The following is a 26264-nucleotide window of genomic DNA, read 5'->3' as shown; positions in this document are numbered from 1 at the left end:
CACAGTTCTACTCTGAGACACATGAGGTCTCGTGCTGTGGAATTCAACAGCAACTGATGGTGGTTGTAGTCGACCTACTAGTTGATACTGAGTCAATTCCAACTCGGGGTGATTCTATGCATGCCAAGTACAACTTTGCTCTATAGGGCTTCCAATGCCCAGAGTTTCTTCCACGGTGTCTTGAGAGGAACTTGACCTTCTCACACCTTTTGTTATCAGTCAAACCATTTGCACAACTCAGAACCACTGGCTATATTAAAACTTCTTGTATTCTTCATGTAGTATTGCCGTCTTTCAGTGTACCCAGGGATAGATCTCACAATAAGCAAGGTAAGCACAGGCTTACTTGTGCTTACTCATGAATCTATAATGCACCACTACACATTTTTCCACCACATCAAATATTCTGCCGCTAGGTATGACTGTCATCAATCTCCCTCCCAGCCCATAACACTTTCCTACCAAATCAAGGGATCTTTTCAAATCTACAATCCATGACAGGGGTCGTATAGGGTTAGAGTTATGCCTTGGACTGCCAGCCTCCAGATCAGGCTCCAGGCTGCAAACCCAAGTTTGAAACAACCTGGAGCTCTGAAGGATAAAGACAGGACTTTATACTCCCCTAAAGTTATAGTCTTGGAAACTCAGAACAGCAATCTACCTTGTCCTATGCGGTCACTGAGTTGGCACTGACTCGATGGCACTGAGTTTGGGATTTTGGTACTTGTGTTTACGTACTATTCTGTGGCACAGTGGCTTATGCGTTGGGCTGCTAACTTCAAGGTCAGCACTGCCAAATCACCAGCTGCTCCTTGAGACAAAGACCAGGCTTTCTACTCCCACAACGAGTTTCTGTAACTCATAGGGGACTGTTCTACCTTGTCCTATAGGGTCATGGTGGGTTGGCATCGACTCAATGGCAGTTCACTATTCTGTAGTGAACAATTTCACATGTTTCTACCACATTAAAGATGTGAAAAATTTCACTACAGATTAGTAAGTAAGCATAATTAAGTCCATGCTTCCCATGTTTATTGGGTAATCGCCCCTGGTTCTACGCCATACCCAGAGTTACCAAACATTTTCTGTAATAGTGTCGATAGTAAGGAGTTTAAGCTCTTCGGGACGTTGGCGTCTCTCGCTCATAACTACTTAACTGTCATTTTCACATGTCAGCAGCTATGGACAACATGTAAATGAGTAGATATGGCTGTGTTTCTTTTTAAAATCATTTTATTGGGGACTCATACAACTCTTATCACAATCCATACATACATCAATTATGTAAAGCACATTGGCACATTTGTTACCCTCATCATTCTCAAAACATGTTCTCTCCACTTAAGCCCCTGGCATCAGCTCCTCATTTCCCCCGTCCCTCCCTCTCCCCCTCCCTCATGAACCCTTGATAATTTATAAAATATGATTTTGTCATATCTCACACTGTCCGATGTCTCCCTTCACATATGGCTGTGTTTCAATCGCTTTGGAGGATGATGATCATTTTTGTATCTAGTCTGTGAACTGTAGCTTGCTGACTGCCCTACACGGAGCAGTTAGCCTTCCTCAAGCCGTGTCTTCACCTTTCTTGTGTGGCTTTTCTTCATGGTGCTTAATGGGCATAAGCAGAAGTTCACGTTGTGGATTAGCAAACCCTAGAACAAATGGCTCCGTGGCGCCATCACATTAGGGCTCCCGGCTGCCACGTCTGTGTCCAGTCACCCTTCCCGTGCCTTATTCACTGCGGTGTGGGGTGAGTGAAGAGCCAACCCTTCCCAGCTGAGAAGGACATGGGGATATTTCTGAGACGCGAAAGCGTGCCAAGGAGCCCCTCTTCCCAATGCCTCCTCAAGGAGCCGTAAGAGTGATGACCCCAGGCAAGAGCAGGCCATGGCATTTGTGAAGTGCAGCTTCTCATCCCAGATTCCTAACTGTAAAGGTCTGCTTCTCCCATGTTGGTGTTTCATTTAGAAAAGCACATTTCTGCATGCACGCGCTGACCTTGAAGTGGCACATTACAAGCTGAAGCCCAGAAGCCTCATGCTCCATTACGAATTCCTGCAGCGAGTCCAGCAGCTGCCCTTGGAATACAGCTACGGGGAGTACCGAGATCTCCTGCGCGATTTCGGGACCCATTATGTCACAGAGGCTGTGCTTGGGGGCACGTACGAATACACACTCGTCATGAACCAGGAGGCCCTGGAGAGAGCAGGTACACTGTCCAGGGGACCCTGGCTCTCCTGGCAGGCCACGTGCAAGCTATGAGTTGATGGGAGAGTTTGCCATCGGGTGGAGGGTCAGAGTCCTAGGTTGTCCTAATTTTCCATGCGACACCGTCATAGTCTCATTTTCAGATGACTCATGCTCTTCTTGACATGACCTTCCATCTGGGTCATGCCCTCTTTCCTACAACTACCCCCTCTGTCTCCTCCAGCGTCATGACTTTAAATACCTTCCGCGTGTAGCTAGCTCCCAATCTACCCGTCCTTGTCTTCATGGTGTAGTGCTTCTCTAAGAGAAATACCACGAGTGTGCGACTTGAATGCACAGAACTCTGTATTCTCACAGTCTCGAGGCCCGAGGTGCTAACTCAGGGCACTGGCTCTGGAGGAAGGCCCTCTCCCTGTCCATGTGGGGGGAAATTCTTGTCACAGCCCCCCACTCTCCTTGTTCCTCAGTTCTCCTTCCTTGCGATGCTCTCCGTGTGCTTTCTACCTTCCCTCTCTTGTGCTCACTTGCTTCTGCACCCTATCTGCTCTTTTCGCATCTCAAAAGTAGTTGGTGTGGGGTCGTGATTATGCGTTGGCCGGCTAACCCCAACGTCAGCAGTTCAAACCCATCAGCTGCTCCATGGGAGAAAGACAAGTCTTGCCACTCCAGGCAAGTATGACAGCCTGAGACATCCCCAGGGGCAGTTCAATCTCGTCCTGCGGAGTCACTGTGAGTTGGAATTAACTGGGCAGCAGTGAGGTTTTGTTTCGTTTTGCTTTGTTTGGGGTATTTTATAGGGGCCTCCGTGACACCACATAGAAAACCGCTAATCCCCAGTGGAGTTGTCCCCGCAGTATAGGGGTTAAGATCGACAAGTTCGCGTTTTGGGGGGACTTGGGTCTCTTTCCTGCGCTCAAGCGTTTCTGGCAGTACGCTGAATGTCTAACCCCCGCACGGGCTCACCCTGCCCTAAAGAGACACCAGCCTTTCCTGGTGGGGCCTTCGTCACGGGCTCCACTTGTCTGTCATCGTCATGAAAGCAGCTCTTTTCTTCCTTCCCGCAGATTTCTCTCTCGATGACGTCCAGGAGTGTGCCAAGCACGGTTTCAAACTTCAAGTCCCCATCAAGGTGGTGTCCATCAAGGTGGGCGTGTCCGTGGGCCGGTGCGATGCCATTCTGAAGGAAATCGAAGGTGAGTGGCTGGGGAGCGGACCCCTCTGCCTCCAACCTCTCCCTCGCCCTTACCCCGAAAATGTAGCACGCTGAGGCATTGCGACGATACTATAAAGAAGCCACTCCTTACAGGAGTCCTAAACTGCTGCTCTCACGGTCTCCGAGTCGATTTCAACTCAAAAGGAGCCTGTAGGACAGGGTAGAACTGCTCCTGTGCGTTTCTGAGGCTGTTATTCGTTCCAGGAGCAGAAAGCAAGTGTAGTCAAACTGCTGACCATGCGGTTAGCAGCAGAACACACAATGACTCCACCAGCTACATTAGGTAAACATACACTTCAAGAAGCAATGAGGAGATAGCAATAAGCACCAATTCTAGCCTGGAGCATCAAATCCACTTCAGTAAGGGAGGGAGTGTTAATGTACCAAGTTCAGTTTTGTAGGTGGGACTGGGGGGAATCCAACAACAGAAATCTACTGTGAGGTCTAGGAGTTGGCCTGGCTAAAGGTAGGATTCTGGGATGAGGGTGGAGATGCAGAAGCGAGGGGGCAGGTAGGTGAGAAGCTAGGTGAGGAGACTTCCTGGAGGAGGTGTGCTATACAGATTAGAACAGACAGAGTCACAAATCTTGCAGCAACGCCCAAAGGGCAAAGAGAAAAGATCTGAGGTGGGACTTGAAGGTCGGCTATGGAGCCAGGGATCTGGAAGTAGGAACTTGGAATCAGAACCAACAATTTGAGAAACAGCACAGGAAGTGGAAACAGAGGCGAGCAGTCTGGCTCCAGTTCCCCCATCCCTGGAGCAGCAGGTGTTCTACATCGCTGGACTCTCCATATTCGGCCTGTGCCTCTGAGCACGTTTGGAAGAAGAGCTCCACCGCCAAGACAGAACGACATCAAAGCAGACCAGCAAAATTTAACTAGTGCGCTAGCACAATATCGTGCCTTGTAACTGTCCTAGTTTTGAGAGTATGGTTTGTTCATTTTGGTGGGCTTGGGTTGCAAAATGTGTCATGCATAGAAGAGATCGCAGTAAACCTAGCAATTGTTTAAAGGACACTTGCAAAGTCACCCCCAACAGGTCACTAATAGAACACCCAGCAGCCCAGAAATCCTTGCCAATCAAATTTGCACCCTCCCTTTGTGAGCTAGCTACTGTCCTTACTTTTGTGTTTAATATGTTCCCTCTTGATTTCTCTTTTTCTTTATTTTGTCTCCCCTTCCTTCCTTCCTTCCTTCCTTCCTTCCTTCCTTCCTCCCTCCCTCCCTCCCTCCCTCCCTTCTTTCCTTCCTTCCTTCCTAGTTTTTCTGCCTGTGTATGTCACTAACCGCTCTGGTTTACTATTGCTTGATTTTAAATTTTATGTCAATAGGATCAACTTGTTTCAATGTGGTTTATTTCATTCACCATCATGTTTGGACATCTCATGCACATTTTGTGTATAAGTGTAGCTAGTTCAAAGAGTCATCCTGCTGGTGACATGTTTAAGTGCTCAACTGCTAGCCACAAGGTCAGTAGTTCAAATCCTCCAGCAGCTCCACGGGAGAAAAGAACAGACAATCTGTTCCCATAAAGATGATGACCTTGGCAGGCCTGTGGAGCAGTCCTACTGTCTGCCACACAGATCGCTGGGAGTCAGAATCTACCCAGTGGCACACAGCAGTAACATGGCTCAGTTCCATATTTTATTATATGGACATACCTCAATCGTTCATTCTACTAATGGCGGGCATTTGGGTTATCTTCTGATCCAAGTAATTACAATGAATGCTACTATGAACCGTTTTTCTTTTCCTTTTTTTACTTTTTAGTGCGATTTGGGTGACTATGTAGAGAGAAGATTAGTTTTCCATTAAGCAATTCATACACATTTTGTTTCATGCTGTTGATTGCAGGCCTCACTCACAATGTAACATCCCCTCTCTTACTTCTTCCTCGGGTTTTCTGTTTGCATTCCACTTTCTTTCCCAACCCTCCTGAATTGTGTTACCCTTTTGATTTTGACTGGCTCATTGTTCTAAGAGTGTACCTCACTAGCTTTATTGTTCCTCTCACAGGCCTGTCTATTGTTTGCCTGAAGCTTGCCTGAAACTTGAGCCATGGGGTGGAGTTTGGGTCCAGATATGAAGGGGGACTAAGAGCCAAAGTCTTGTGGGTTCTGCCAGTCTCTATCTCGCCAGGATGCCTGCTGTTCTTTTGTGATTTTGAGTTCCATATTTTTCTCTCCAACTCACTTCAGATCCTTGTAATTCGAACTTTCAGCGCAGTTGATAGTGGTGGCCAGGCACCATCTAGTTTTTATAGCCTCGGGGCCCTAGAAACTGGTGTTCCTGTAGCCCAAAGTCCGTTGGACTAATTATCTCCCTGCAGCTTTGATTTCCTGCACTCTTCTTTCGTCTGGCTGGAAAGAGGCCAATAGCTCTCCCTTAGATGGCCACTCCTGAGCGTGTAAGACCCCAGTGCTACCCACGGGTGTAGCATGTGGAACATTGTCTTTGTGGACAAGGTTAGGCCAATCGAGTCCAGTGCCCTCAGAAACCATCATCTTGAGCTTTCAATCCCAGAGACTCATTCTCTCAAGGGGTCTGCTATGTCTAAGCAGTTCTCACAATTTTGCTTCCTGTGGTAACCATGAAGGTAAGCACATATGGATATTTTTACACTCATCAGGCACGTATGTGCAAGTCATTTTTATTTCAGGGCTATACCTAGAAATAGAATTGTTGTCATGTAAGAGTATGTACTTTTTCTACTTGACTGGATAATTCTAAACTGTTTTCTAAGATAATTGTCCCAGTCAACCAGCAGTGCACTGTGCCCAATATCCACGTCTTTAATGATGCTCAGGCGTTTCAGACTCAGAACCGAACCACCATTATACACCAACTCTATTGACATAGGACACGAAGATTAGAATGGATGGCACTTCATAGTGTCCCCACACTGACCCATAGCGCTACGGGGGGCAACACTGGAGACACAGTGTAGGAATTGTGCCCAGTCTGACTGCCCTACACTGGGGCCAAACACGAAAGGAGTACAACAGAGCAGCCAGGGGAGCAAAGGAATGAAGTCCCTGAGGAATCCCAAAAATAGACTTTGAGGGAAGGGTGTGGCACATCATCAGACTCAATTGAAAAACATTCCTAAAGATCAATAGACAGACCTGGAGCTATTTATAGGCTTCTTTCCCCCCCACCCCTCCTTTTCATGTCTATCTATATAAGATAGGCAGGATAAACAATCCCCTGAAGAGGAGAAAACAATGGGATGGATGGTTCTTGGGGGGACAGGGGAGAGGGGAAAAGGAAGGGAGAGCCAACAAATCTAGGGCCATGGGAGCAACAAGTGATCTAGAATTGATGGCAAGAAGGGTGTAGAATGCCTGGTGAGGTTTGATCAAATACAATGTAGCCAAGAGGATTCACTGAAAGATGAATGAAGGTCAAACATGATAGTGGAACAAGAGGAAAGTAAAAGTAAATAGAGGAAAGAGCTAGGAGGCAAAGGACATTTATAGAGGTATAAATATAGGCATGTACATATGTAAATATATTTATATATAAGGATAGGGATATAGGTCTATGTACATATATTTATATGTTAAGTATTAAGGTAGCAGATGGACATTGGTCCTCTATTCAAGTACTCCCTCAACACAAGAACACTTTGTTCTAATAATCTGACATTCTGTGATGCTCACCTTCCCAACATGATCACTGAAGACAAAATGGGTGCATAAACAAATGTGATAAAGAAAGCTGGTGGTGCCCAGTTATCAAAAGATATAGCATCTGGGGTCTTAAAGGCTTGAAGATAAACAAATGACCATCTAGCTGAGAAGCAACAAAGTCCACATGGAAGAAGCACACCAGCCTGAGTGATGATGAGCCGTCAACAGGATCAGGCATCAGGTGACCCAAAACAAACAATTACTGATGCAAATGAGGGGGAGGATGGAGTGGAGACCCAAAGACCGTCTATAGACAATTGGACATCCCCTCACAGAAGGGTCACAAGAAAGGAATGAGCCAGCCTAGGTGCACAAATGAAACATACAACATTCTCTGCTTCCTACCCGCACTCCCCACTATCATGACCCCAGTTCTACATTACAAATCCAACTAGGCCAGAGCATGTACACTGGTACAGATAAGAGCTTGCAACACAGGGAATCCAGGACAGATAAACCCATCAGTATCAATAATGAGAGTAATGATACCATGAGGGTACGGGGAAAGTGGGGGGAGAAAGGGGAGCCTGATTGCAATGATCGATGTATAACCAATACCAATACCACCCAGGGTGATGGACAACAGAAGCATGGGTGAAAGGAGACAGCAGATGGTGTAAGATATGAAAGTAATAATAATAATAATTCATCAAGTGTTCATGAGGGTGGGAGTGAAAAAATGAGCTGATGCCAAGGTCTGAAGTAGAAAGAAAATGTTTTGCAAAGGATGATGGCAACATATGTACAAATATGCTTGACACAATGAATTTGTGGATTATTATAAGAGATATAAGAGCCTCCAATAAAATGATTTTAAAAAGTGATTAAGCAAGTTGTTTTATCTAGAACACTCTAGAAAGACCAAAAAAAAAAAAAAAGTCACTTACTTAGAGGACTGAGGCCTTACCAGGCCACCCCATCAGAAACTAAAGCTGCTCATTGTTGCATAGGGTCCCCTGATCCTATCAGTTGTTGTACGGTGACTGAGGATCTACTCCATCCAGGTCTAGTCATTATGAATTTCTATACCTATGTCGTCACACACAAAGAAGTATAGAGCTTAAAGCTTGTGCAGACTGATGGGTAAGCTCGTTCATGCCTTGTGCCTCAGATTCCCTGCCTGCCCACTGGGTATTAAATTAGTGCCTATTTCACCATGAAGGTTAAATAAATGAATGCATGTATAACACTTACATAGACAATAGAAGATCAATCATTATTATTATTGATTCATTTATTCATGACATAGATTCAGAGGATTCACTTTGTATGCCAGGAAAAAGAAGTCTCAAATGGAATAAATGATTTCCCAAGGTTATCAGGCTAGAAAAAAGAATTGAAAATCAGGTCCAGCAGCGGTGTGCAGTGTGAGTAGGGTCGGGCTGGGCATGAACTGAGTTTTCAGTCAGATGGGCTCTGCCCTACTCAACTCCCAGGGTGGATATGAGGTGTGAGTCATTTGATAATAGAATGTTGGCTTTGAAATAGGCAGGTGTTTTTTAAAATTTGACTCTATGACCTATGAGTCTTTGTGGGCCTGGGTAAATGACTTACAACTCCAGTCATGAGTTTCATCACATATGAAGAAGATCTAGTGATTCCTAGCACAGAGAAATTGTTGTAAGGATAAAATAAAAGTATTACAAATATCTATTTCTATTATTTATTTATCTATCTGTCATCTATCTCTACCCACCTCTCTATTATCTATAATCTGTCTTCTATTGTCTACCTTTATTTTCCAGTTGATTGTTTAATCAATCTATTACTCTTCCACAGACTCATTCAGTGAATACAGCTTATCAGTGCTCACAACAAACACTCCTTTTCCCATCTCTAACTTGTGTTATGTCTGATTGGATGAGCTTACATTTTGATCCAAGGACCATGTGTCCCCTCGAGATAGGGATGCTTCTAGTCCAGCCCCATCCTCAGGATTGAGGTCAGCCGCGCTAGTATTGCTGGCTGGGCTGTAATGAATTGCAAGGTCCTACAGTAGATCTCTCAAGGGATACCAGCTCTCTGCATCCATTTCAGATCGAAACAAGAGAAAGACTGTGGTGGATGATTTGGTGGTCCGTGTGCGAGGAGGGGCAAGTGAACACATCACCACCTTGGCATACAAGGAGCTGCCGACAGCAGAACTGATGCAGGAGTGGGGTGATGCGGTGCAGTACAACCCGAGCACCATCAAAGTCAAGGTACGTGCAGCTATGTTACGCATCTGCTCCTCTACTGGTTCCTGAGTGCCTCCTACTACTAGCCAGGGGACAGCATACAGAGACCAATAAGACTTAGGACTGAATCTTTAGTTACTTAGAGCAGAAAATACATCTGTAATGAACAGATGACAGCCCATCACTCCGCACCACCTAGAAAGCCTCAGCCTCCACTTGCTTGGCCCCCAAGCTGCTAAAAGAAGTGCACCAGCCACTTCAAACCCATTAGCTGCTCCAAAGGAAAGAATAAGACAGTCGGCGCCCATCATAACTGAGCCTCAGAAGCCGTGGGAGCAGTGCTAGTCTGTCCTGTAGCATTGCTATGAGTTAGAATTGACTTTATGGCGATAGATTTAGCTTGGTTTTGTCCCTTCTGTTTCATCAGACATGCACTTATTTGTTTATTCAACCAACAAGTAATTGCAAGGTCCCCGTGGTAGTATAGAAAGTAAGCTATTGAAGGAAAACGGGGTGGGAGGGTGGGGAACAGGCGAGGCACAAGGAAAGAAAACAGAGTGCCTGTTGAAACGTAGGATCCATGTATGCACAGCGGTTTTACAGGACAGGAGAATATGCCATGGTAACAGACAACATGCTTTCAGCACTGACGATATTTATGGCACTCTGCCAAAGCCTTTAGGACTGTGATCTCACCTGCACAACAGGTCTACAAATTAAGTATTCTTCTCTGCACTGTGTGATGGATGGGAACCAGGGGTCAGAGAGTGAGACTTGCCACCTGTGAGTGTTCAAGAGTCTCTGACTGTCTGGACTAGAGAACTTGACCTCGTTCCTCCCCTCCAGACGTTCCTGTGGGTTTGGAGAATAAAAAATAATGATCTCAACCACCTGTCACCCACACACGAGGAAGTCTGCAACCTTAAACTAAAAAGACGTATGTTAGAACAGGGCTGTCATACATATCATCAGTGGTTGGCCCTTGCCTGTGGGGACTTCTGCACAGTGTCCATATCACATGTTACATCACCCTCTTCTTGCCATTTCCTGTACAGTCCTTGATGGTCCAGGGTTTGCCCCTAGAGAGTTCCCCTTGAAACCAAGGAGAGGAATTGAGGGGCTGCAGCTCTGATGGGAGACTCTGCAGCTACCAAACCCAGGGTCTTTGTTTTGCGCGTCAGAGTCAGAGTTTCTGCAGAACAAGACTGCCACTCAAATCTTCTCCACCCCCACCTGTTCAGTAGCGACACGTGGGATACAGTTGCTGGCAAGCATAGAACGGAATAAAGTCAGCCCCAGGTTGCAGGCGGCTCCAGTAACTTCTGGAATTGACTGACGCCATGGTGACATTGGATGGCATCTCAGATGAACATGGGAGAGAAGAGAGTTTGGGGGGAAAGAGATCCCTGCTCTTTATTATTATTATTTTTTTACAGAGACAGCTTTACCAGATTGGGTGCAGGGGGTGGGGGACAATAAACAAAGCGGAGGATGAAAGGATTGCCTTGGTTACTTGGACAGGTGGTTGTGCCAGGCTGGGCATTGAGAATGGCAGGTGACAGGCACGTGGTCTGTAGAATGTGGTGTATATGTGCACGTGAAGATACAGTGTGTTACAGAGAATGAGAGAGACTTCAGAGAGCTAAGAAATGGAGACAGAAGTGTATACATGTAAGAAAGAGGAGAGAGCATGTGTGTGTGTGGGGGGGTAGTGGTGGTGGTGGTTGGGAGTTATCACATGAAGCATATCAAACAGTTCTTACCAACAATGTTGTAGGTACAGTACTTTGCTGAAGGCCCAGAGGGCTTCCCAGCATGCTCCATTGGAAACTATCACACTGGAAGAAGCATAGCAGAAGCAATCCGTGGGAAACCATGAAAGGGTCGCACCAGGAAAGAGTCTGGAGGATCAGGGGTCTTCCAAGAATGTTGCAGGAGTGGGAGAAACAGGGACAGACAAGGTTTGTATGCACCTCCTTGGCATACTTTAGCTGGAAACCTACATTCTGGGCATTCTAGTGTTAGACAATGCCTTCCCGGCAAGGGACAACCACCCCTGGCTTCACGGGCTCTCAGAATCATTCTCTGCAGACTTGGCGTGGCTATTACTTTTCAGAACAGACAGATAAACCATTTTCTACTGGATACAAAATCTATAGACACAAGAAAGTTGGCCAAGGCTTGTCTGCATAAACTGGTCTTCGAGATTGAAATCTGAAACAAGATTTCTGTGGAAGTCAGGTTGGGGGTGTGGAGGAGAATCCCTTTAGGTTGTCTATTGGAAAAATTTAGACATAAAGAAATGGATCCTGTTCAAGGAAGAGTTATGAGAAAACAACAGACATGTAAACAGCCTTCAGAAAGTTTGTGGATTCGTGGAGTTAAAAGATAATGGAATTTTTCCACAAACTCTCCCAAGCCCCTTTGCATAAAGAGATTTTAAACACAAAAGATGAAATTTCATTCACAATTCAAAAGAAAAGCATGCATCTAAAATATTGAAACATAGAAGTAGAATTTTAAATGCATTTGCTTTGTGATTGCGATATAATTCAAGAAAGCATAGAGGTTGAGAAAAGAAAGCTGAAGCTGAGATGTTTAGACAATAGTCAGATGAAAGCGAAAGTGGTGGAATATAGGCAAGCAAAGGCACCATAGCCAAATTAAAACCTACATGGGAAACTATAAAGAACAGAATTGACACTGCAGAAAATTGAGTCAGTGATGTGGAAGGTGCTATAAAAATGTTCCTATAATATAGAAGCAAAAGACAAAGAGATGAAAACAATGACAGAGAAGAAATATGATGGACAAAAGTACAGAAGAGGGACTCTAACACCCAGAGTCTTCTTCCTGAGGAAGCGGCAAGATGAAACGTGAAGATGCATTAATCAAGCACATAATAAGAGAAGCTTCTCTGTGCTGCTAATGCACTATGAACAGCTTACGCACACCTAGGCAAAATTACTGAAAACGGAGCAAGCCTGGGGGGCCAGGGGTGACTTTCAGGAGCAAATCCTCCCCTCTGGAAAGCAGAGTCTAACGGGTCTTAGAACTTTGTACAGTAGTAAGCGCCTGGCAGTGATGGAGCGATTACCCTCACAAGGTCTTGAAGGAAAAAGCTCCTGACCCAGTTGCCAGTCATTCGTGAGGCTAAAGAATCCCAAAGACATTTTGAGATATTAAAGAAATCATAAATAGGGTTGCCACATACAGTACATAAAAATATGGAATGCCTGGTTACATTTGAATTGTCGGTGAACAATGAATATCTCTTTTAGCGTTCAGGATCTCACATGGAGTCTGGGTAGTATAAACAGCTAACACATTTGGCTGCTCACCAAAACTAGAGTGCCAGAGGTGGCTCAGAAGAAAGACCTGTGCATCCATTTACATACAATCATAGCCACTGAAACCCCTATCAAACACAGTTTAATCATAGCCACTGAAACCCCTATTGAACACCAGTTGTATGTCGACACTCTTGGGGTTGAGTCCTGGTGGCACCGTGCTGACACTCTGAGCTGTGAGCTGAAAAGGCAGAGGTTAGCACCACCTGCCATGCATGGGCTCTTTACCCCCATCAAGGGCTACTGTCTCAGAAACCCATAGAGGCAGTTCCACCCTTTCCTACAGGACCACGAGAGTCAGAATTGACTCGATGGCAGGGAGAGGAGGGTTGGCATGAGGAGGGATTGACTTGACCACTGGGATTGGGGTTAATTTCCAAACTATTTCAAGAGAGTTATACATAAAAAAGCAGTCATTGCTGATCTGAAATTCTACTCTCTCTGTGTTCCTTGTGTTTAACTAACAAGATTCAGTCCAAGCCTCACTGTCATCAGATCGATGCTCAGTCATGGTGACCGTCTAGCCTGGGTAGATTGGTCCCTGTGGGCTTCTGAAATCACAAAGCTTTGCAGGCGTAGAAGTCTTGGCGTTCTTCTGTAGCATGGCTTGGGGTTTCAAACTGCTGACCTTGTGCTTAGCAACCTAACATGTAACCCACCACACCACCAGAGTTCCTGATTAGCAAATTGCCTCATATGCATGTACAATTTTGATATTGAATAAGGAAGTCTGAGGATGAATCGATGTATTTGAGTCGTGGTGCTGGAAAAGCAGATTAAAGATACCAGCTGTCCAAAGGACAAACAAATCTTGGAAGAAGTATGGCCAGAGTGCTCCTTAGAGGCAAAGGGCGGAAACTCACATGTATGGGACACACTGTCCAGAGAGACCAGCTCCCAGAGAAGGACATCGTGTGCGCGTGGTACAGGAGAGAGGCATTGGGAAGGGGGGGCCCTCAGTGAGAGGGACTGACACAGTGGCTGTAACAGTGGGCGCAGGAACAATTGTGAGGTCGGCTCAGGACTAGGCAGTTTTTGGTTTTTTGCACATACTGTAGTACTCTAGGTTGGAACCCACTTGATAACACCTAACAACAGCCAGAGACCGCCAGCCACATTTAATTCTCTAGCAGCCAGTCTAGCCAGATTGCGGTCACGGAACCCAGGCTGTAGAGCTGTTAGGCAGAGTGTCGGTATTATCCAAGATAGAAGACAAGAAGATGGCAGTGAACTATGCACACATGGAGACCAGGACTGCCTGGGTATAACCAAACTCATATCTTACCTGCTTAGTACAACAGATGCTTATGTCTCAATCACACATTTGGTTGCAGTGTATTGTCAGGGGGTCTCTGCTCAGTGTAATCACACAGGGGTCCAGGAGGATGGAGGCTTTGTCTTGCCCCATACTTCCAATATCATCTACGGGGAAGGACAAATCATCTCTGCTTATGTTATTTCCATCTGGAAGTGACACCTCTCATCTTTCATTGGTCAACACTAGCCACAGATCACTCCAGCCTTTCAGATGAGCCGAGAATTGTCCAGAAAGGCACATAAACTGAAGTGTTTGGTAGGCAGTGATAATGACCACCACACCTTTCTGGAAGCAAATTCCTCCAAGTTCAAACAAATCACTCCAAATGGGAGAAGGCTTAAACATACAAATACTGCCTGGAAACACAGCATTGGACATGGGCTGTTAGATCCTACTCCCCAAAAACGAATCCTGATTTTCTACAGGGAAACTATGAATATAATTAAGAGGCAAATAACAAGCCACCAAAATAATCCTGCTACACATGAAATCCTTAATGTCTGAAGAATGACACAATTTATAAGAAAGCCCCATCTGAAAGGAAATGAGCAAATAAGCCTAAGAAGTGCTACAATGACCAATAAATATGCAAAACTGTCAACCTCCTAGAATAAAAAATGAAAAGAGAAATGTGATAAAATATTAATACTTATTGCATTCAGATGATGGACACATGGGGTTCATTACCACTTCTTACTACTTTTATGTAAGCTTGCAAATTTCTATCTTAACACATTTTTAAAGGTGAACAAATAAAAAAGGAAATATTACCTTTTACCTGTTATATTGCCAATGATCACAATCTTGAATTTGCAATGGTAATTGAGAGTGATGACATGAGCACTTCTGAAAAATGGAATGGGGGTGAGGGGCAGGGGGCGTGGTGTACATCAATACAACCTGGTAGGAAAAGAGCTTAATCCACTGAATCCAAAAACGAAGGCTGGTAGCTGTTGAGCAAGTAACCACCAATGGAGCACTCCACTAAAGAAATCAAAGAAAACGCTGCTGGAGAGGTGTGTATAAACACATGCCTCCTTCTCTCATCGCAAGGGCTCAAGGGAAAAGGAGCCGACCTAAGGTCAATGGCAGGGAAGGCTGGGATGTCCTGTGGCCCATCCAAGCATACTAAGAAGCCACAAAAAAATCATTTTGTCATTTATCTCATGCCACCCAATCGTGTGTTCATCTACCTAACAAAAATAAAATGCTGAAAAGAAATAGACTATGGACAGCTAAAATTGTTTTCTGCTGTTTACTGACAATATGTTGAGCTTTTCTGTGCCTCTGTTATCTCATTAGCACAAGACTAACTTATAAGGTTGTCAAGAGAATTGAGTTGTATAAGGCATGTAGCATGTAGTTCAGCAAAATTGACTCAATGGCAGCAAGTCTGGTTTTTAGTTGTGTAGCAGTAAGTTAGTAGGTTTAGTAGGTTAAGCATTGGGCCACTGATCACAAATTTGGTGGTTCAAACCCACCAGTCACTTCATGGATGAAAGATGAGGCTGTCTGCTTTGGTAAACATTGATCATCTTACAACCCCTAAGCAGGTCTATTCTCTCCTGAAGGGTGGCCGCAAGTCAAGGTGGACTTGAAGACAACCAATGTAGACACGATTATTTGTTATCTCTAGGACTGCGCTAGCAATGGCTCAAGTCTCGGCTTCCGTGAGAGATTGTTAGATCCAATTCCTGGCCAGTGCACCTCAGTGCAACCAACACGGGGGTGTGGCCACACTGCCCAGCAGACTGCAGCCGAGCCTTCAGACACTCGGTCCGTGCAAGCCCAATTCTGCACTGAGGCTGCAGCGCGTCAGAGACTGCTGTGGCTTAGGGGACAATGTGACTCAGGGGCCCACTGGGTGGTGGCCACTAACAAAAGCAGAACAAGTGACCATCCCCACGCGCTAGTTTTAAATGTGAACAGACGGGCTCAGCAGCAACAGGATAGATAGCAGTCACATTTTTACAACGGCAAGTGTGTGAAGGACCCAAAGATTAATGTGAGCAGCGTGTGTGTGTGTGTGTGTGTGTGTGTGTGTGTGTGTGTGTGTAGAGCATGAAAAAGGGAGAAAAAGAAAGAAGGGGGGGGAAGCAACAACAACAAACGAAGGGACAAGCTATGTGTTCGTTCCACTGGGAGCTATGGGGTCCTGTGGGGTTACTGCTAAATTCAAAGGCCATTTGAGAAACCCTGAAAAAGAGCTTGGAGCATGAGAACCATAGACCCATTTCCCTCCATCAGCTTTATCCAGTGGGAAAACCCCAGCTCTGCATCGTTGTTGTTCGGTATCAGCCAGTCAGCTCCGGCTCCTAGCGACCGTCTGCAACAGAGAGAAACCCGGCTTGGCCTTGACCATTCGCACAAGTGCCCTACGTGTGAGCCCATTGTGAAGCAGCCCCTGTGGCTGCCGCGATGCATGAGGTTTCTGTGTTTGACAGAATTCAGATGCCATCCGTAAGGTTTTCAGTGGCCAATTCCTCTGAAGTGGATAGCCGGTTCCTTCTTTGTCTTGAATTGATATCTTAGTCTGGAAGTTCTGCTGAAACCTGTCCGCTTTGGGTGACCCTGCTACTGTTTGAAATACCGGTGACATGGCTTGCAGCATCATGGAAGCTTTTAATGAGACTCCTGGAATTCCATTGAATTCCTCATTGTTACCCTGTGAAGAGGAACCAAACCAAACACCACTGGGCCTTTGAGTCGCTTTGGACTCATGGGTGTCAGGGTACTCTGATACCCCATAGGAATCGCGTGGCTGTGAGTTTTCCTAAGTAGATCTAGCCCTAGCCCTAGCCCGAACCTTGTGGTCAGTAGAATGTGCTAGCCAGTGATTCCTGGGTGCTTTTGAGCTGCCAAACTTTCAGAAACAGCATTGAACCATTTATTCCGCCCAGGGGGCTGTGAGGAGGCAGTGGGATCATGTTTGAACTCTCCCGGCATTGCCCTAGGCACACAGGGGCAGTAGGTGTGGAAGGCTTCTTCCGGCTCCTTGAACAGATCTCCATGCTAGGGGGAAATGCCTCAGGAGGTAAAGACAGCCTTTCCAGGTGTTCAGAATAGCAAGCAGAGTATTGAAGGAGCTCCTCATTAGTGTTAAGCAGGCCTCTTTCCATCCACCCTCCATCCATCCGTGCCTCCCATCGCCAGCCTTCCCCCCCCCCCCCACCCCCAGTTGTGTGGCCAGCAGGATTGGATGGTTCGGCAAACAAGCTCTGGATCAATTCATTGACCACAAACTGGTGAGACAATGGGACCACCAAGGGACCTTGCTTTGCCCACTAGAGTGAAGGTCAGCATCAGATGCATTAAGAAATGGAAGCAATTTTCTTCCCACTGGAGGCTTCTATTAGACATGATTGCCTGCATTTAGATGGACCCTAAACTCTCCAGGGCTGCATTAGGGCAGGATCACAAACAAAATCTGGGGAGGAACCTGGCCCTGGAATGAAACTAGAGTCAAGAACCACCTCTTGAAACTTTGCCTTCAGAGTTGTCCTAAACGGTAAGCCACACCACATTCACGTATGCCATAGGGGAATCTTCTCAACCTTCCTAATGCCGTGACCCTTTAATACAGTTCCTCAGGTTTTGGTGACCACCCCCCCAGGCATAAAATTATTTTTGTTTCTACATCATAACTGTCATTTTGCTACTGTTATGAATCGGGTGACACCTGTGAAAAGGTCGTTCAATCCCTAACGGGGTCGTAGCCCCCAGGTTGCGAACCGCTGACCTATTGAGACCATCGCCCTCTCAACTATGGCTGTATCTGCCGAGTGAACGGCGTCTGCTTTTGCTGCTTATCCTTTCTTCTGTGCACGCTCTTTCCCCCACACCTACCGCCACTGCAGTACAGGCCTTCTATCCCCCTTTCACACATCCATTCATTTTTATTAGGCAATATTTATTAAGTGCTGGACTGGGCCCAGGAGTCCCCGGATGATGCAATGCTAATGTTCTCAGCTGCTAACGGAAAGGTGAAGATTCAATTCACCAAGAAGCACCTCAGAAGAAAGACCTGGTGATCCGTGGCTGCATAAAACCTGCCGTAGAAAACCCTATGTAGCAAAGTTCTCCTCCGACAGTGTGGCGACACCACGATTCAGAATCCACTTGATGGTACCTTCTGGGTTATCCTACTAAGCTCTCAGCCAAGTCTAGAATCAGAGAACTGGATAGTTCATAGCCCTGACTTTCAGGAACTTGTAATCTAACTAGATAAGGAAGAAGAGGAACCTACACATATAAATAAATAAATAATGGCCATGAAGAGAAGCACGAGGGTAGACTTGGCATTCTGTGCACTTGGGAGTTCTGGAAATGCTTCCGTTCAAAGGACCCAGTATGACATGAATGGTTTGATAGGTTTAGAGTGGGCAGGTAATGTTACAATAGTCCTATTTTTTCCCCAAATATGTGTTTCAAAGTATCTGTTCAGCAAGTGACTGCTGAGTTGAACCTGAATGAACTTATCTGTGTGTCAGGACATCTGTCTTGGTTTCCTGCTGGGGCTGTAACAAAATAGCCCCTGTGGTTGGTTTTTAAAGGACAAACATGCACTTTCTCACACTTTCACAGGCTAGAGATACTTACTCGGGATACTGGCTCTAGGAAAAGAATGGCCATCCCAAGACTGTGGAAATGGCGGTTGTTGAACTTTGGGTGGGATCCCTGTTTTAGAGGAGGTCGACTGAAGAGTGCCCCAGAACCACCATATATTTAGTACTTCAGCTCTTCCCTTGCATTCATATGACAGACATCAACCTGCTAGGCAAGGATATGCCCTTGTAAGAAATGGTACAGGGACTTTTTCCCCAACACCAGCTCCCATGCTCAATGTAAGCAGAGTTCAAGAAAGTAAGAAAGCAATCAGAACAAAGCAACAACTCGTGGATTGTAGCTCACAAGTGTTCTGTACTTTCATAAACTCCCCATATCACCAGTACCTCAACTTCTATGGCATTGGATACATTATTGATGTTATCAATGCAATTGCCTTGTAACCTAGAGGGATGATTGACAAATGATTTTGTTTTGTTTTACTTGGCTTGTTTGGGATTTTATTGGTTGTTTGTGGTTTTGGTTTTTGTCATAAGACAACTGCCAAGCTAAACCAGAGTCATTCAAAACCTGTGGATAAGTAGATGGCTTCTGGGCTCCCATGTAATTCTCGCCCCAATCCAAGAGTACGTATCACACGGCCCTGCTTGATACTGGCCTTCATGAAGAGATCACTGACGATATCCAAATACGATGAAGGGGAAAGCATCAGAGCTTAAATTGTGAACACGCTTTGTAGCAGGCTCTGGAGAACAAAGGGAGTCCAAAACCCATCCGTAAAGCAGCTGGTCAGAGTCAGCCTCTGGCAGATCCCCTCTGGCCACAGGTGAGGGACTCAAGCAGCTTTACTATCAGGCAGAGACCACTGTAAACTTGATTATGGTGAATTGAACCATGGTGTAATTTGATACTTGGTCAGTTGACCTCGCGCTTGACCGAACCTCCATTTGCTCTAACCGCAAATATTTCTCGTTTGCTCCACGACAAAAGAGTTTTCTCTAGCTTTTAAAATAGTGTTGGCGGTCGTTTCTTTCTTTCTATTTCTTTTTATCTTTACATTGCTTTTTTTTCTTTTGTTTCCCTGTTAGGCTTCCCAGTTTATGTAGCACAGAAGGAGTGAACTCATAGGAACAATAACTCATGCAATGGTTCATCAAGGATGGGGAGTAGGAAGGGGGAGGGAACTGGAGAGCAAATGATGAATGTTGGGCGGGGCACGAGAACTGAGTGTGATGATGTCTACACAACTCTTTTAATTGTGCAAGAGTATGATATGTGAATATTACATCAAGAAAACTACTAAAAAAAAAAAAAGAAGAAATCAAACTTGGCCAATGGTTACCAAGGATGAAAGAGGAAGCGTTTTGGCTTAGGGAACACTGAGTTGATGTTAATGGTGGTGGAATAATTTGAAATAGTTACCAATAATGGTTGTACAGCAAAAAGCATATAACCAATGGCACTGATTTGTGGATTTAGTAGTTGGATTAGAGAATATTTTGTTGCGTACTTTTTGCCACAATTTTCTTAAATTATAGGAAAAACAATGAATACAAGGAAGAATATGTTCTGAGATTGATTATGGTAATGATTATATAGCTCTTCCTGATATGATTGAATGGTTGGACTGTAAGATATATGAATGACATGGCAATAAAACGGTTTTTAAAAAACTAGAACAAATTTTAAATGGGTCAAAAGGGAGCTACAATGATAAAGTGCTAAATGTTAGCCTAACTGCTCCTGCAGCAGTCCACTCTCCCCTGCACTCTGCATAACAGCAAGGCGAGAGGGGAGTCACTGGAGGCTCAAGGCACATTTTGAGGGGACACAACTTAATCTATAACAGTGTGGGGGGTACAGGGAGGATGGGGTACCTGTCTGGCAATGTGCAGGCTGTGGACACGGCACTCATTCACATGTTCCAGCATTCATTGAGCCTGCTCCTTCTGTGTGATCCACTGTGGCCTCTGGGCACTCACCTCTACCGATCGCTGGGTAGCCTTGCCTTCTTTATCAGCTAACAAGGCATTTCTCTCTAACTAAGCTCCTTTCTTCCCCACCCAGGCAGAGCCTCTCTATGAACTGGTGACAGCTGCCGACGTGGCGTATTCCAGCACGGTGAAGCGGAACATGAAGCAGGCCCTGGAAGAGTTCCAGAAGGAAGTCAGCTCCTGCCAGTGTGCTCCCTGCCAGGGAAACGGAGTCCCTGTCCTGAAAGGTACCATCTCCCAGTGTCCCTCACAGAAGCCATCATCTTGAGGAGGCGGCTCAGGGGCCAGCTGCTGGCCGCTTTCAGTTCCCAAGGAGTCTGAAAGTACCAAGACACATGACTCGGGTGGTGAGGGCACCTACTCACTCCCAGTGACAGAGGGGTGGCGGTACCATCAGTCTGAAGACACAAGTAGACTAGGCCCGTGTGGCATACAACAAAGATTAGGGAAAGACCCACCAGGTTTCTCCCAAACAAAGAAAGGGCGGGGCTAAACAAGAGGAATCCTTTGTGAATGCTGGGAGGAACACATGGTGAGACTCATGCTTGGTGGGACACAAGGGTAGCCACTGGAGCTTGATGACCAACTTCAATAATCATGTCCGTGGTGCCTGCAATGGGCAGGATAAACTGAGAGGTGGTGGGTCTTGGGATTGTACACTCCCATCTGATGGGCCAGCGAAGTACAGGGCAGCACAGGGCATCTGGTACGGGCCTCACTAGCAGTCTGAAGGGGGTGCAAACAACATCGGTGACACTATCGGGGGATGACGCCCAAATGGCAATCTGTAAAATTTCTTTGTGATGTTTAAGCTGAGATTTAATGACCGTTTCTTAAAATCCCTGAGGAGTCCTGGTAGTATAGTGGTAATATGTTGGGTAGCAACCTGCATGGTCAGCAGTTCAAAACGACTAGCAGCTCCGGGAGAAAGATTGGACTTTCTAATCCCATAAGCAGCTACAGTCTCAGAAACCTACCGGGGTAACTGGGAGTCAGCTTTGACTCAAAAGCAGTGAATTTGATGTTTTGGTAGCTTAGTTATAACAACAAAACCATTTTTTTTCATAAGCCTCACTGGCATATATCAACATACCTACATACAGTGGCTAATGACCTAAGCTGATTTATTTTCTGAACCTTCTGATATGCTCTGTGGGTACAGTAGTTAAGCATTTGAATCAAGGGTCAGCGGTTCAAACCTACCAGCCTTTCTGTGGGAGAAAAATGTGGCAATCTGATTCCATAAAGACTGCGGATTGGGAGTCCCTGAGAAGCAGTTCCCCTGGGTCCCATGGTGTCACGATGAGTTGCCATCGACCCGATGACGATGGTATGTGCTCTGGTCAGAGCTGTCGATCACAAGGTCCCCTGGAGACCTGCGGTCTCGTGTGCATTAGCTACAAGGACACAGGCAAGCATGCGTTGTTGCTGCTTTCTTGGGTGACTGGGGTTCCAATCGCTGCTTTGGCCAGAGTTTCCGGTGCTTCAGCTGCAATATTGCAGTAAGTAGCATGGGCATGACTGAATCATGAACATTTCTGAGAATGCCGAGTGAGGAAAGGAAAGGAAGGAGGCATCTTATGCGTGACATAACCAATAGCTCAATGCAGACAGCTTTCACAAAGCAAGTTCGTTGTTGGTACTCGTGCACTCTAAGGAGGAGATCATGTGAGCAATGTGCAACTATCTTTACGCATCGTTCTACGATTGGAATGGATAAGAAATATCACTGAGGGTTCTGTATGGTCTGGTCTGGGCAGAGGTCCACAACTAACACCCTGAGAGACACCAGCCCTTGTCAAGCTACTGTCCTCTGGACCTGGCCCCAGCAGGTTCTAGTCTAGGGAGGCAGGTGGAGGAAGGGAAGAACCCACATGGGTGGAATTCAGCAGAAAGTACATAAGAGAAGAGGGTTTTGCAGAGAGAAAGCTTCCAGCCACCAGGCAGGGATTGAGGAATCTGTTTCTGGCTTCTCAGACAGCATGAATATGCCCAAAGAGGGCATAGGTGAGATCCTTTGTACGGCCTGGGGTCCAGTCCTAAGACTAAGGCCATCTCAGTGAGGGTCAGACCAGCAGGAAGTGAAGTTGGCTCATCTGCTCAAGGTTTTGACTTTGAGTTGTTGGAACACCTTCCAATACCCCTTACTTTGGGTAAAATGTGAAGCTAGAAACTAGGACCCACTTGAGGTTGTAGGGTTCGGGTGAGGGATGATATGGAGTCAAGGGCGGGGATACTCACAGAGCCTGACCTATGAAGACTCTCATGCAAAGAGAGTCTGCGTGAATACAGAGAAGAGTAGCCCTACTGTGCCAACGTATCAGGACTCACCAGACACAGGAGGAGACAGCTAAGGGTCATATGTTTCCCCATGACATGAAGAAAGCACAGAAGAGACAGGTATGTATGTGGAAATTGACCATTATAGAGAGATCTCTAATGGAACATCTAATCTTTTGTGAAACTATATCTTATTGCATTTGTGGTGCAACTATACACAGCAAACCTTGCTCCCATTCCCATTTCACATCTCACTGAAAGCCGTCGTGTTCTGCACATTGTGTCCATGTTCTTGCTGTTTCTGTTCTAGTTGGTCACTTCCTATTAACATAGTCGCATTGCCCCGATCTCTGCTTGAGACCATAAGTTCCCAAACTCTCTTGCCTACCTCTCCCTATTCATAAAAACATCACTCAGTACCCCTTGGCAACTAAAACCTTGTTTTCTGTACCCCAACGTCCAGGATAAAGTATAGGTATCTGCTTTTGCCACCCTCTTGATTGTTCCAGCAGCCACAGAGGGTGAGGTAACCCACTTGGGGAAAGCCTCCTTTACCAAAGTAACTCTTGTCTTTTTGGTCTCAAATATTTTTTTAAGAAGACTGGAATTGCCCAAGGGTGGTGCTCTTTACTTTCTGAACCAACCTAGGGAGCTTCCAATCTTGTGAACGTGGGTCCAACACCCGCCAACAAGTGGTTTTCCTCCACTACTGCGTGTAACTGGCCACCACTGGAATGAGCACGCTTTCAGAAGCCAAGGGCCCTCAAGAGAGTAGTGGGTATTCTTGGCACTGAAGCTGTTCACTGCAAAGCAGTCAAGCGTACGTTTTCCCTGTAGCCCGTTGGTGATGCGGTGCTGTGGAGGGCTGGGCTCCGGGAGTCCTTTGCTTTGCATGGAGAGATTCACGCCCTACCTGTGTCATCTTTTCAGGATCACGCTGTGACTGCATCTGTCCCATTGGATTCAAAGGCCCAGCCTGTGAGGTCACCTCGCGAAACAGTAAGGAATCTTTGAGACTCTGCTGGAAAGGGGAACTCTGGGAACATTTAGAGAATAATTAAAGAAACCTGAAACAAACCGCAGGTGCATTGTGGGAGGCTGACATGATAAAACTTGAGATGCACCGTGTCTCCTGATTTTCTATCTCATTGTTTTTACACGTTGGAGAGCTTGGGTGACAGGCCTACAAATGCATATCTGATCAATTCTATTTGTTCAAGACAAGGCTTTCTACTCCCATAGAGTTACAGTCCCAGGCACTCACAGGGGCAGTTCTACTCTGTCCTATAGGGTTGCTATGGGTCACCATCGACTCAATGTCAGTGAGTATTATGTTTATATTTTTGTTTGTTTTCAAAAAAGTAGTCAGGTGAAAGGCAAATGTTGGAGAATGAGAACCACCAGTGCTGGTTGTCAGGTAATTTAGAACACACGATCACACAATGCTCGTGGTAGATAATATTGCTTCGAGGGAGGCTGAGGACAAGTTAAATAACTACCCATAAACCTGGGAAGTAACTGAACTGGAAACCATAGATCCATTCATCCAGACAGCCAAGGGCTGTCTATGTCCAGCCCAGATACCGGGGCACACTCATGAACATGTGGTGTAATCTCAGAGAATGCTCTTTAGAAGGAAAGGTTAAGATCATAGAGTTTCCCCAGAAATACCTTTACATTTGCAATTGTTACAAAATACTCTTGAGAGTTTAAACCAGGGAGATTTGATGAGGAAGAGGGTGTCAAAGAACGCGTCCCAATGGAAAGAACACTTGAACTGAAATCTAGAGGATGAGTAGAAGTTGACTAGGTGAGGAGAGGGCAAAGAGTGCTCTGAGCATGTGCAAAGGCCCTGTGGTAAGTGGGAGTAAATCAAGTACCTTGGCCTCAAAGAAAGACAGCTGACTGGGAGAGGAAGTGTTACAGTTCCGATTCCCAGTTTGATTAATAATTAGGGTATATCCATCATCTGCAGTTGGGCACAATAATGACGAATTAAAGTGTGTTGTCCTCCTTTCTTACAGATGTTCCCATTGATGGCAAGTGGAATTGCTGGTCAGAATGGTCCTCCTGCTCTGGGGGACAGAAGACAAGACAAAGGCAGTGCAACAACCCACCTCCTCACAATGGGGGCAGCCCCTGCTCCGGCCCTGATTTAGAAAGGCTGGCATGTTAGAAAGCAGTAGACTCCCAGCAGATGATGGGGTGGCAGGCTGCGCCAGGGGAGCATCCTGAGCATGTGCCAGCGGGGGCCCTGCTCACACCCACACCAGCTCCCAAGGGAAGAAGGAGAGGTCACTCAGGATGTTTCAAATAAAGATGTTCATTTGGAAAATGCACATTGATTTAAATAAATAGTGAGTTAAAAAAGATAAGCTCCTTAACGGGCTTAAGCATCCTTGTAATCCTTGCTTTGGACAACTTTATTTGCTCACGTTTTCTACCAGCCAAGACCGACCTGTTTTGAGAGTTGTTCAAACTAAAGTCTCATAATCCAGCAACACCTCGCACTGGCACACAGTAGGTGTCTATAATGAACCAATAAGTAGATAGTAAGTTGTTTCCTTGCTTGATTGATCCACTGCATCCTTCAATAATAAAGACATGATTTATTGAATGACTACTTTGTGATAGTCAGTTTGCTAAGTGTGTTAACTCACTCCATCCTTATGGCCACTGTACAAGGGGGTGGTGTTAGGTGCTGGTGAGTCAGTTCTGACCCATAGTGACCCTCTGCACAAGAGAACTGCTTGGTCCTGTGACATCTTCACAATTGTTCTTAAGCTTGAGACTAGTGTTGCAGACACTGTGTCAGTCCATCGCATCTAAGATCTTCGTCATCTTCTCTGCCCTCTACCAGGAACTGGTCTCTTCTGACAATATTTCTACAGTACACAAGACCAAGCCTCACCATCCTTGCCTCCAAGAAGCAGTCTGGCTTTACTTCTTCCAACACAGATGACTTTGTTCTTTCGGCAGTCCGTGGGACTTTCCATATTCTTTGCCAACACCATAGTTACAAAGCAGCAGTTCACCGCTGGACTTCTTTAGTCAATGTCCAACTTTCACACGCATAGGTTGTTATCGTTAGGTGCCATTGAGTCAGCTCCGACCCATAGTGACCATCTGAACAACAGAACAAAACACTGCATGATTCTGCGCTATCATCCCAATTGCTCCCATGCCTGAGCCCATTGAGACAGGCACTGTGTCATGATGTCCTTCTCCTGACAATATGTCCGAAGTATGTAAGATGAATTCTTGACATCCTTGCCTCTGAAGAGCACTCTGACCTTACGTCTTCCAGTACAGATGGGTTTGTCCTTTTAGCAGTCCATGGTATTTTCAATATTGTGCTCCAGCACCACAATTCAAATGCATCGATTCTTCTATGGTCTTCCTATTTGATTACATTCAATTATTTGTCTTCTCAAACACTGAAGAAAGTGAGACTTAGAGCAGT

The 26264-nt window shown here is 45.7% G+C and overlaps 1 protein-coding gene across 1 annotated transcript in view; it reads left to right on the top strand.

The window, feature by feature from the left end:
• The window catches only part of C8B (complement C8 beta chain), a 59229-nt gene extending 34252 nt beyond the window's left edge, over positions 1–24977 (top strand). Inside the window, exons 7-12 of the mRNA XM_075539911.1 lie at positions 1972–2212; positions 3276–3404; positions 9154–9321; positions 20599–20748; positions 23732–23800; positions 24826–24977. Coding sequence (XP_075396026.1) covers positions 1972–2212; positions 3276–3404; positions 9154–9321; positions 20599–20748; positions 23732–23800; positions 24826–24977 — 909 coding nt within the window. The remainder of the gene's footprint in view (positions 1–1971; positions 2213–3275; positions 3405–9153; positions 9322–20598; positions 20749–23731; positions 23801–24825) is intronic.
• The last annotated feature ends 1287 nt before the right edge of the window (positions 24978–26264 follow it).

Source organism: Tenrec ecaudatus, chromosome 1 (assembly GCF_050624435.1).
Source record: "Tenrec ecaudatus isolate mTenEca1 chromosome 1, mTenEca1.hap1, whole genome shotgun sequence".
NCBI lineage: Eukaryota > Metazoa > Chordata > Mammalia > Afrosoricida > Tenrecidae > Tenrec > Tenrec ecaudatus.
This window is presented reverse-complemented; position numbering and strand designations above follow the sequence as displayed.